General features: G+C 38.5%; 1 protein-coding gene across 1 annotated transcript in view; it reads left to right on the top strand.

Annotated features, from left to right (window-relative positions):
- Positions 1-13,484, top strand: part of foxo3b (forkhead box O3b) — a 70,854-nt gene that overhangs the window by 44,382 nt on the left and 12,988 nt on the right. Inside the window, exon 2 of the mRNA XM_060849335.1 lies at positions 6,903-8,325. Within this exon, the coding sequence (XP_060705318.1) occupies positions 6,903-8,300 (1,398 nt within the window). The 3' untranslated portion in view covers positions 8,301-8,325. The remainder of the gene's footprint in view (positions 1-6,902; positions 8,326-13,484) is intronic.

The following is a 13,484-nucleotide window of genomic DNA, read 5'->3' as shown; positions in this document are numbered from 1 at the left end:
TTTTATTGGGGAGACAGGCCGCCTACTTGCGGAACGTTTCAGAGAACACCTCTGAGACACCCGGACCAACCTACCCAACCACCCTGTGGCTCAACTCTTCAACTCCCCCTCCCACTCCACCAACAACATGCAGATCCTTGGACTCCTCCATCACCAGACCATCGCAACACGACGGCTAGAGGAAGAGCACCTCATCTTCCACCTAGGAACCCTCCAACCACAAGGGATGAACTCAGATTTCTCCAGTTTCTTCATTTTCCCCTCCCCCCACCTTGTCTCAGTCCCAAACCTCTAACTCAGCACCACCTTCCTAACCTGCAATCTTCTTCCTGACCTCTCCGCCCCCACCCCCACTCCAGCCTATCACCCTCACCTTAACCTCCTTCCACCTATCACATTTCCAATGCCCCTCCCGCAAGTCCCTCCTCTCTACCTTTTATCTTAGCCTGCTTGGCACACTTCCCTCATTCCTAAAGAAGGGCTCATGCCCGAAACGTCGATTCTCCTGCTCCTTGTATGCTGCCTGACCTGCTGTGCTTTTCCAGCAGCACATTTTCAGCTCTGATCTCCAGCATCTGCAGTCCTCATTTTCTCCTAAATGCAAACAGGGTTGAGGTTTCAGGTTTACCATCTTCAAAGTGATTGAATCAGATTCTGACTGAGATACCATTGTGAAAACTTGTTTGGATTGTAATACAAAATGACTGATAAATGCTGATGTAAGACAGATTTAATTACATATTGCAAGTACTCAGTCACATGTTCTTTTTCAAACATTTGATGCTATTCTTCAGTGAGAGGTTGAGGCAAGTTTTTGAGAAGAGGGCAGTAATAGAGATCATAAGTAGTGGTAGAAAGATATGCTGGCAGACTTTACGACTTGCGCTCAGAGTGCATGCAAAAGATGAAATTTCAAAGGTGATAATTATACTGAATTGCATCTTTTGATAGTTTATGGTATTGTGATATTATTACTTGGAATTTATTAACTCGGTCACTGGCTGGGCCTGTCTCTAATTGCCCTTGAGAAGGCAGTTGTGAACTGTTGTCTTGAGCTACTACGATCCATTTTATCTAGGTATACCCACAATGCCATTAGGGAGGGCTTTCAAGGTTTTGATCTAAAGACATTGAAGGAAATTTGATGTATATCCAGCTCTGGATAGTTTGGAGAGGAACTTACAGGAGGTAGTGTTCCCATGTTGCTGCTGCTCTTGTCCTTGGAAATGGGAGTATTGTGGGTTTGGAACTTCCTGTCTAAGGATCTTATGGTGAACCTTTGTCAAGCATGTTGTTTATGGTGGGCTACTTTTTCGTGGATGGTATCAAGCTTCACAAGGTGCACTGATGCAGGAAAGTGGGGAATATTGCATCACACTCCTGACTTGTGCCATATCGATGGTGGATAGGCTTGGGGAGTCAGAAGATGAATTACTTGCAGCAAGATTCTTAGCCGCTGACCAGCTGTTCGAGCAACAGATTTTATATGGCTAGTCCCTTTCAGGTTTCTGATCAATGGTAAACCCGACGATGTTGATAATAGGGATTCTGTGACGGCAATATAATTGAATCTCAGGGAGCAATGGTTGGTTTCTATCTTGATTTGGAAGTGTCGCAAATGTCACTTGCCACTTTTCAGCCCAAACCTGGATATTGTCTAGGAGTTGTTCCATTTGGAAATGGACAGCTGCAGTTTTAAGCCTCGATCCAGTCCACTTAAAATTAATGAGCAGTGCACTTTAATTAAATTGTAAAATTAGTAAGAAGTCTAATTTTTTTTCTGTTTCAACAAATAAACCCTATTATTTTACTGTACTCCACATAAGGGGACACATGTTCTGAATAGAACTCCTGGACCCTTAAAATAACTGGCATGTTTTTAGAATAACTAACACTTAATAAAATTAAGTGGGCTATCCAAAGGAAGATAACATTCTCGAGCAGCTGCTTCTCCTTTGGGACAGTTATTAAATTGTACAAACACAAAACTGAGAGTTTGTGGAATTAGCCAACTTTATCTCAGAAGACAAGTTATGAGGGAAATACTCCTCTTAGCTCAAATTAAGTGTTAAAAGTTCTGAATCACTTTAGGATGATCAGGTAGATTTTACTGTAATTGATCATGGTCACCATTGCTAGACTGGCTTTCTATTCCAGATTTATTAATTGAATTTAAATTCTACTAGTTCCCATGCTGTGATTTGAACATTGTGACCCCAGAGTATTGGCCTTGGCCCTAGCCCTTGTATTAATGGCTCAGTGATATTTGCATGAGGTCACCATCACCCTGGAGACAGATAAATTGGAGGTATGAAGAGAAGTGAAAGCAGTCCAGAAATGTTGATCATCCTGATCTCTAAACATTTGATGACAATACATTATGTAAGTCTTGGATATGTACTAGCTAACATTTTACAAATTAAATGCAGATCTGATTTGTAATAGTGTACACTAAACTCACTGGATTTCATTTGACTGTGATAGTGGATATGAGGTTTTTAAATTCTGCTTCAATTGTGAAAAACATTGTTTCAAACTTTGAAGATACCATAATGTACTGGTGTAATTTAATTTGTTTGGAGAAATTGGAAGGGATGAAACTTAAATATATTGTACTAGTTTTATTTTCTCTTCTTTTTGCAGTTACAAAGTAATATACAATGTACTAATCATTACCATGCCAGTGAAATGTATTGATGAGGTATTTCTATGATGTGATAGGTTTTCACATAAGTAAAGTCAATTGGAAAATTTGCTATGTTGGCCATGAAGTTAAGTATTCATAGACTTCTGAAAATAAAAGTCTTGAATTTATAATATGCCTTTTGTGACCTTACTTTGGCTGTAAAGTGCTTTGAGGCAATGAAATAGTTTTGAAATCTATTTCACTTGTCATTTGTATTATGTGAAAACCTAAGACTTGATTCCAGTCAAGTGAACTAAATCAAATTTCGAGGGGGAATTTTAAAAGTTTTCATTTCGCCAAATTATTTTGAAGCACAAAGCCAGCAGAACTGTTGGTGTAAGTACTCCTTTGTGAAATTACTCGAATAGCATGTAACTGTTCCGACAACTACTTCAAGCATCACTTTGTTTTGGAAAAGTTTGTCCCTTCCAGAAATTTTTGAGTTTGGTTTTGCAGAGCTTGCATTTTTATTTTCAAAGTGAGTAGTTTCCTTGTTACATTACAGAATGATAAATTAATACCATATGTTGGTCTAGAACAAAAAAGCTACTGTTTCTGGTTGAATGAGTTGCAGCTGGTGCCTGTTTTATAGGGGAACAAACTCGAGCATTAAGGACAATTTTGACAAATCTTGGAGATGAAATTTCAAAAATCACACTATCCAATACATATCCATTGTACCAAAAAGCAAATTTGGCACTCTCTTTAACTTGGCAAATTGTGTGCCATTCTCAAGTTTATATTTCTATATTGGTGTGCATGACTTTGATTAAACATGGTTCTTGGGGAATGCTTGAGGTTTAAGCAGTGAATAAAATAAGCATCACAGCTCACTTTCCATGTCCAAAGTATTATAACCCTAGTTTGTTCTGTCTATGTGAAACTTCTGGTAATGGTTTTGCTATCAGAATTTTTGTTACCTTCACCGACTCCAGTTTAAGACTTTGGTTTTCACACACTGTGAAAATTTGTTCCAAAGAATTTTGCTCACTAAAATAAGGATTATTTGCTGAGGCAGTTTTGATTATCTTTGGGCATGCTTCCATTGTAATTTCTACATAGCAAATCTTGCAGAAAACAAGTATATTCTATGCATTTCAAATCTACAAGCAAGAAAACAGCTGACTGAAGCAGAAAACTTTCACTGGATTGATAACCTATAATCTGATGTATTGCGTTAGTTTAGTTGTCAGAACAAGACAGCATAGTACGAGTCAACATAATTCCCCATTCTCAGAACAAAGCTGCAGTAATTAGATGATAATGAACACAGGTGCCAAAACCAATCACTGGAGTCAGAGTCTAAACTCTGTGGTCTCCCAATAAAAAGGGCATTAACATGCTCAAAACATCTGTAGTATTGTTGATTTGTCACAAACATCTGGTTTATGGTTAAGGCTGGTCTTACATTAATTCAATAGGCAGAAGTGAGGACTGCAGATGCTGGAAACCAGATTTTAGATTAGAGTGGTGCTGGAAATGCACAGCAGGTCAGGCAGCATCCGAGGAGCAGGAAAATCAACGATTTGAGCAAAAGCTCTTCATCAGGAAAATTATGTTAATTCAGAGGCATTTTATACAAAATAAAGCTTACTGTCTCAAGCAGTATGCAATATATGAAATATAGCCCTCATTCACCTGCTAGGCTCAACTCTTTACTGCTCTAAGCAATATGATGATGGGTTCCAAATCTTATTCCTGCATATTTATTTGAAACTGTAATATCAGTTGATTTTTACAGACTGCTTCCAGCTGCAAACCTCAGGCTGCAATATTATTCAAGAACAGTCACAATAATTTGCATGTGGATTTTGTGTTTGACAGTAGGGGAAATAGAGCAAAGTTAAAAGTACACTGGTCATTTTGCAGAGACTGAGATTAATGCTGCACATGCTTTATCTCCCAAATTCTTGGTGTACCACAAGCTTCTTTCTTTTATTCACTTAGTGTGATCAGTCAAGTGGCAAACAAATCAATATTGAGATCTTAACTATTTAGGGTGGGAAAGTTCAAAACTAGGGGGCATATTTTTAAGGTGAGAGGAGAAAATTTTACAAAGGATATGAAGGCAGCCTTTTTTACACAGTGGTACATGTATGGACTGAACGGCCAAGGGAAAGGGTGGATACAGGTATAGTTACAAAAGATATTTGGAAAGATGCATGAATAGGAAATGTTTAAAGGGATATGGGCCAAATAGAGACAAGTGGGACTGGTTCAGTTTGATGACATGGTTGGCATCGACTGAAAGGTCTGTTTCCATGCTGATTGATGATCTAACTCTACTATGACTTGGACAAGGGAATTGAATGTATGATTGATAAATTTGCTGATTTCTCAAACAGGATAGGAAAATATGTAAGAAGAGGCTCTAAGGAAGCTGCAAAAGGATATGGATAGCTTAAATGGGTGGGCAAAAGTTTGGCCGATTGAAGTAATTGTGAACTTGTCAACTTCGGCAGAATAGAAAAGCAGTACACTATTTCAACAGAACGCGATTGCTGTAATCAAAGGCATAGAGTTTCTTTCAGCGAGTTGGTGATCTTCCAGGCATAGTTGATGTTTGTCTCCGTGTGTATCCAGCCCATACAGCACAGAGCTCTAAACTACGTAGCTGCTCAGGGGATGTTGTAACTGCTTTCTCTTCTCTCATTGAGCAAAAAGTAAAGTTGCCATAGTCCTTCTGGACCATATAGCTGCTCTCCCATTAGAAACACAACTGGTAGTAGGTAATGAGATCTTGAACAAGGGGGGAGGTTGAGGAGAGTCCTTCATGATCTCAGCCAGTGTGGAATTTGAACAATCTGTTGGTATTACTCTATTGCAGACCAGCCATCCTGCTAACTTGAATATAGGAGGTATAGTTAATAAGTTTGCAGCTGACACCAAACTTGGAGTGGACCGTGAAGAAGGTTACCTCCGATTACAAAAGGATCTTGATCAGATGGGCCAATGGGCTGAGGAGTGGCAAATGGAGTTTAATTTAGATAAATGCGAGGTGTTGCATTTTGGAAAAGCAAATCTTAGCAGGACTTCTACACCTAATGGTAAGGTCCTAGGGTGTGTTGCTGAACAAAGAGATCTTGGAGTGTAGGTTCATAGTTCCTTGAATGTAGAGTTGCGGGTAGATAGGATGATGAAAAGGCGTTTGATATGCTTTCCTTATCAGAGTATTGAGTACAGGAATTGGGAGGTCATTCTGCAGCTGTACAGGACGTTGGTTAGACCCTTTTATTTTTGGAATATTGCCAGCAATTCTGGTCTCCTTCCTAGTGGAAGGATGTTCTGAAACTTGAAAGGGTTCAGAAAGGGTTAACAAGGATGTTGTCAGGTTTGGAGGATTTGAGCTATAGAGAGAGGTTGAATAAGCTGGGGCACTTTTCCGTGGAGCATCAGAGGCTGAAGGATGACCTTATAGGGGTTTATAAAATCTTGGAGTGTGGCTAGGATGAATAGACAAAGTCTTTTTCCTTGGGTGGGGGAGTCCAGAACTAGTGGGCATAGGTTTCGGGTGAGAGGGGAAAGATATAAAAGAGACCTAAGGGGCAATTTTTCATGCAGAGGGTGATGCGTGTATGGAATGAGTTGCCAGAGGAAGTGGTGGAAGCTGGTACAATTGCAACATTTAAAAGGTATCTGGATAGGTGTATGCATAGGAAGGATTTAAAGGGTCATGGGCCAGGTGCTGGCAAGTGGGACTAGGTTAGGCTGGGATATCTGGTCAGCATGGGCGAGTTGGACCGAAGGATCTGTTTCCGTGCTGTACATCTGACTCTATGACTGTACAACTTGGGCTGACCTGGTCTTTTCCTGGAACTCCAACTCTCAACTGTGCAGCCTCTGACTTTTTAAAAGCTTATCAAATTTTTGTTCATTTGTAACTTGTGGGATCATGCTTCAGCAATCACTCCTTTTTAATCTGTTACTTCCTTCCCATTTCGACTTTTTATTGACTTTGGGTATTTTCTACATCGTGTGATATATTTTACAATATGTCACTGCATCTGGAGAGCATGTAGAAAATAATGTCAGTTTTGCCAGGTTGAAACCAAAACATTTATCATCATTTGTCTGAAAGGGAGTTTTTATTTAAAATTTTATTAAAATTTTATTTCATGATATTTCTCTGTTTTCATCAACAGTTTGTTTTTTTTTAAAGAAGTTCATCATACTGCCTTTGTGCTATGCAAATAATTTTTTTATTTTCCCTTTTCAGAATTCAATCCGCCACAACCTTTCGTTGCACAGCAGATTTATCAGGGTGCAGAATGAAGGTACAGGCAAAAGTTCTTGGTGGATGATCAATCCAGACGGTGGAAAAGGTGGAAAGTCTCCACGAAGACGTGCTGTTTCTATGGACAATAGCAACAAATACGTAAAAAGCAGGGGAAGAGCAGCAAAGAAAAAGGCAGCTCTGCAAGCTGCACAAGAGGCTAATGCTGAAAGTCCATCGCAACACACAAAATGGCCTGGTAGCCCAACATCCCGAAGTAGCGATGAATTTGATGCATGGACAGACTTTCGTTCTCGTACAAACTCAAATGCTAGTACTTTGAGTGGGCGGCTTTCTCCTATAATAGCCAATCCTGAACTAGACCATGTGCAAGATGATGATGCTGCTCCATTGTCTCCCATGCTGTACTCCAGTCCATCCAGTGTTTCCCCCACTGCAAGTAAACCATGTTCTGTTGAGCTGCCTAGGTTGACTGACATGGCTGGAACCATGAACTTGAATGATGGATTGGCAGAACACCTGATGGACGATTTACTGGATAACATTAGCTTGACTCCTACTCAGCAGTCATCGCCAGGAGGTCTTGTGCAAAGGAGCTCAAGTTTTACTTTCGGCTCAAAGAGTTCTGGTTTGGGCTCTTCAAACGGTTTCAGTAATTCAATATTTGGGCCACCTGCTTTGAATGCTTTACGTCAGACTCCCATGCAAACCATTCAGGAAAATAAGCAAGCTACTTTTTCTTCCATTTCTCGTTTTGGCAGCCAAACTTTGCAAGATCTTCTTGCATCTGATTCTTTAAGTCACAGTGATGTCATGATGACTCAGACCGATCCTCTGATGTCACAGGCGAGTTCGGCAGTGTCTTTACAAAACTCACACAGAAATCTGCTTCACAATGATCCAATGATGTCATCATTCCCCACCCAATCTAATGCAGCAAATCATAATCCACTGCATCGCCAGTCTCCACCTCAGAGTTCTGCACTTAGTGGCGATAGTGTCTTGTCAAACTCCATGAGTCATGTAGCTTTACCAACAGACTCTAACACAAACTCTAGTAAGCATCAGCTTCAGTCATCTGCCAATCAGTCTATGCAAATAGGATTGTCAGACACATTATCTGGCCCTCTGTCATATCCTGGTAGTATGATTCTTCCTGCTGTGGGTCAAGATAGGTTCCCTAGTGATCTGGACTTGGATATGTTTAATGGAAGTTTAGACTGTGATGTGGAATCCATCATTCGCAATGAACTCATGGATGCAGATGGGTTAGACTTTAACTTTGATTCACTTATATCTGCTCAGAATGTTGTGAATCTGAATGTGGGAACCTTCACTGGTGCTAAACAAACATCGACACAGAGTTGGGTTCCAGGTTGAAATCGCCTAATAGTGGCGGAAGCAGGTCAGTAAGAGCATTGTTTCAGTATTGGGAAATTTACATTGTATATATAATAACCTTGACCAGTTTAAAAGCAACAAATTTGTAAGAATGCTGCCTGTAAAGTTCTCGTAATCTTTAGTGTTGTGGATGCAGCTTAATTCTGGTGTTAAGTCAAGGGAAATTTAATATGTGCAAGTAGTAAAGATATCAGTAAATAGTGTAAGCAGTCAATTAAATTTAATGACTCTCACCAACATGCATTGAATCCCTTTAGTTTTACCTTAAGTGAGTGAAATGAATGCATGATTATATTCAGGTAAAAGCTAAAATAAAGATAACTTGATTTATTTGAGAACAGTGGTGTATTCACCTTCGGAAAATTTGACATTCTGTGAATGAGAACTTTCTGATGCCAGTTTAGATCTTTTTTCAATCTTATAAAATTTGTATGACAATTTTAAAACCCAAATATATCTCATTCAATAAGATTTGTATTATTTGAAGGAGTTTGCAGTGGAAATAACATTGACTCGACTTTCCATTCTTAGAATATGTGGATTTCCTATTGATTTGACTGGTTGGGGTGTGGTGAAGACAGAGAGAGAGAGAGAGAGAGAGAGAGAGAGAGAGAGAGAGATGAGGGTGAAATCCTAAGCATTGCACCATCAAGAGGTTCATACAATCACTGATGACAGCTTCTGAATTTATAGGCTATTCTGTGCGCGTGTGAGAACTCCAAAAAATGTCTAGTTTGTGGAGTAATGACAATTACCAACAATTTTGCCACCATTTTTGTTATAAAGTCTAGACCAATGTTTTGAGAATCAATTCCAGATTTGAATCTCTCTCTGGTTTCACCTCCCTCTCCCACTTAATTGTTAGCCATTGCAAGCTATTTTGCTATTAATGTGTGCATATGCTATTAAGTTGTAGGGTTTGCAGCATTGTTTCTGTGGTTTAGAAGCTACCTCTGGCTCAAAGATTATTGAATTACAGGACTTTGAGGAATTTGATTTGTTCTGTTAGTTGCATCAATAAATTGAATATTTTATGGAAGATGTGGCCTTTTGCAAATCTAGATGCACCACATTTTTTTATGATTTTCTTGATAATTCCTTAAAAATTTGAAATTGAGCATTTTCCTTGCTGAATTTACGTTGGCTGCTGTTTGTTTTTCCATGTCATGTCATGTAAGATAATCCTTGTTTGGCCTTAGTATTTTACATAAAATTGTATTTAAATTAAAGGATCTGTAATTACTTCTCTGTTCTGTCATTTTTTTTTGAATGCAAAATGAAATGCTTTCATGTTGGATTTGTTAAGCTTTAAAATTTTGATCAGTGATATTCTCGGGTGATATTGAATAAAAGCCTGATATGTTCATTAAGTAGCAAAACAAAATTGATAGATTTGTGGATCTTTTGATTTGCTTATGTGCTCTAGGATGTAGTGGCACAGCTGATCTTATTGGGAAAAATGCCTTTTGGCAGAATAGACCAATTTTCATGTGGTAAATGATGTCCAGTATTCAATTTGCAAATTACGAATTAAATTTCATTTATGTAACATTTTAAGTTTCTGTATTCTAAATAATTATGTAGTGTCTTAACTTGCAAAATTAACCTATCATCAAAATTAGATACAGAAGAGCAAGGCATGTTTTCAAATGTCAAACTTGGCATCCTCTTTCAAATCATAGGAAGATGAATTGCTGTTTTTAATCTCCAGGGAACTCAAAAGGTCCCACAGAAATGTAGAGAACTATTTCTTCCTATAAATGGCTCATGACATCTTTTATTTTGCATTGTGTGTGTCATTGGAGACTCCACTCACTATCCATGTTTCAGCATCAGTGTAAACAATACCATTTTAAACCGTGTGTATTTAATTTTTGGTGGAGCAGGAAATGTATTTATTTGCAGCCAAATGTTTAAAACCATTTATACATGTTAATAATAAAATAGCAATATTTCAGTTTGTGTTGAAGCTGTGAAAGGTAATATGCAATGAATGGTTCAGTGTCTGCTTTTCCAGTTTACATTTTTGTTTTATAATTAATTCATAATTTTTACCTGCTTATTGCCCTCATAAATCCCAACAGTATCTCTACTTCAGGTTTTATCAATAGTCCATTTTCTATAGTCATCTCCTAAATTACATTGCAATGTGCCTGTTGCCAACCCTAATCACTGAAAACAAGTTGTTGAACAGCTGTTATTTTCAAGCTGACTTTCCTAATTGTGATCCTTGTGTGCTTTCTCGCACGTTTCTTTTTTTAAAATAAAAAATGTATTTTAGAACTGGACCTCTGACCTACTCTAGTAGCCACAGTATACATAAAGTTTGTCCAATTCTGTTTCTGGTCAGTGATAGCACCCAGGATGTTGGTAGTGATGTTGTCCAGTGTTGCTCTGCAATCTTATGCAAATCTCTCACTTCTAACTTAGTTAGAGGACAAGCTGTTGATGAAGCAGCTGAAGATGGTTGGGCCAAGGACACTGCCTTGAGGAACTCCTGCAGTGATTGGGGAGGTAGTGGCATATTGAAAACGCTACATGACTCGTAATCCTGAGCCTAATGTCCTTCGACATAGATTCAAATCTCACCATGAAATATGCTGAAATTTGAATTCAATTTTTAAAAAAAAGTCTAATATTTAAAATAAAAAGCTTGCCTAATGTCAACCATATAACCACTCTCAATTGTTATACAAACTTATCTGGTTCACTAATATTCTCTTAGAAATCTGTCATTCTTACGTGATCTGTCCCACGTGTAATTGCAGGCCCACAGGGACTTGAGTCTGAGGATTTAGCGATGGGCAATAAATGCTAGCTTAGCCAGCAGTACCCACATCCCATCAATAATAAAGATATGTAAAAAAGAATTATTGGCCTCCAACAGCCAGAACCATTTTCCTTTTCCTATGCAAAACTTCAACCAATTTGAACTATTTCGCCCTGACTTCTAGATGTCACTCTTACCTCACTAGAATTAATGTCTTTTTGTCCATATTTGCACAATGTTTAATGATGCCTGGAGCTGAGTTGCCTTGGTACCTAAATTGAACATTAGAAAGCACATTATTGACAAGCATACACTGTTGACAACCCTTTCCATCACTTTTAGTGTAGACTGAAGGTGCAATAAATGGCCAAATTGAATTTGTCTGTCTTTTTGTGTACAAGATGAATTTGTGAAGTATTCCATATTGAAAGGTGCCAGTGTTTATTAAAGAAGCTTGACTAAGGGTGCAGTTAGTTCTAGAGCACAAGTGTCTTGAGTAGGGTTGAGATTTTCAAGTCAGCCTTTAGCTTTGCAGGAAAGGTGTTTTTTTAACCTTGTGGAGTAAATCCAGTTGACTGAACACTGTCATTTGTGAATCTGAGGACCTTAAAGGCTTTTTGCTTTTTCAAATATCTTGATACTGTTAGCTTCTAATTGTCTTCTAATTAGCTTCTAATTTAAAATTGTCACCATATGTTTTCATTCTAGGATAGGAAAGCCAGTCCAGGAATTAAAAAGACATTTTTCTTTGTCTGCCAGTGATTCTGAAATATTTACAAATCCTCTTTTTGGAAGTTCTTGAGTCCCAGTTGGGAGGCATCAAGACCAGCTTGCTTTAAATGCATAATAACCCATTGCATTTCATCTGTAACTTGTCACTTTGGGGCAATTTAGGTCAGATTATCTACTCACCAACTGGGAGATCTTCTAACCTATTAATTAGGTGCTGTTCTGTGCAGTGTGTTTTGCTGCACTTCAGACAATAAAAATTGTAGCAATTCCTAGTGAAGCAGGGCTTTACCTGTACTTGATTCAATCTAGTCTACATATTCACTGTTCCAGTGTAGTCTTCTCAACATTAGGGAGACGAAATGCAGACGAGGTGACAGAATGTAGGTGTTCTGCAAAGCAGTCTGCTACAAATGACTCCAAGCTTCCAATTGCCTGCCACTTCAATACACCATCATGTTCCTATACCAGCTTTTCTGTCACAGATCTGTTGTAGTCTTTCAGTAAGTCTCAGCGCAAGTTTGAAGAACAGCATCTCATTTTCTGCTTAGGGACCCTGGAGCCTTTCAGACTCTACATTGAATTTCAATAACTTTAGAGTCTTTTTGCATCCTTCCCTGCTTTTGACCCAACCTCTACATCCTTGTTCTGTCATGGTTGCTTTCAGCACAGTCTACCCACTCTCTCCTAATCTCCACTTCCATTACTATTTGTTCAGTTTCTTGTCTGTCCTAGCCTACGAGCTATAATCCCCATATCCGCCGAACATATTATTATTGCTCTCTTGCTCTCAATTCCACCCCTACCTATCCATCCCACCCCAAAAGCCTCATCTTTGGCATAAAGACCACTTCTGACTAATCGGCTCTGATGAAGAGTCAGCTGACTTGAAACATTAACTTTGCTTTTTGCCCACAGATACTACCAGACACGCTGAGTTTTGACAGCAATTTCTGCTTTTATTTCAGATTTCTATCTGCACTTCTTTGTTTTATTTCATTCCTGATGGTGCTTAAAATGCCCAGTGCTAACGCTCTTGATTTTGAAGCTGTTTTCTGTTTTTGTGATTTTTAGTTCTGAATAAAATGGATCCTTGATTTCACAAATAGTACAACTATTAATCATGACCCATTCCTTTCTTTGTTTTGAATAAGCGTCTTACACTGTGACTCCATTAAGTCTTTACTCTGGCCTAGGAATAATAGTCTGTAGATATATTTCAAATGTAATGCCAACAATGACGGCATTTAAGTGTATTAGGCTCTGAGTTCCATCTCATCAGCTACATGACACAGTACAATTAGCATTCCTAACCATTGTTGTGCCTTCAAGATCATATGGTGTATCAATTATCCGGTGAATCAAATCTCCTCTCTTTCAGTTCATATTTATCAAAATAACTGCCAGAAAGAACTCTTGCCATGCTCAGAAACTACATTAAGCACTAGTCAATTTATGAAAGGTTGTAAACTAGTTAATTGTTTCGGTCATGTAAAGTAAACCACCAAATCTTTCCTGTTTTCAATAAGTCCTCAGTAAATCAGAATGTGAACCTAAATCTGTTGTTACTTGGCCTTTCTTTAATAGGGATTGCAGCACTTGAGCTCAAGACATTTTAAATATGTTAGAAGGATACTCATTTTCTATTCATGTTTTCCTTTCTC

Source organism: Hemiscyllium ocellatum, chromosome 3 (assembly GCF_020745735.1).
Source record: "Hemiscyllium ocellatum isolate sHemOce1 chromosome 3, sHemOce1.pat.X.cur, whole genome shotgun sequence".
Lineage (NCBI taxonomy): Eukaryota > Metazoa > Chordata > Chondrichthyes > Orectolobiformes > Hemiscylliidae > Hemiscyllium > Hemiscyllium ocellatum.
The sequence above is the reverse complement of the archived record's forward strand: the minus strand, read 5'-3'. Positions and strand labels throughout refer to the sequence as shown.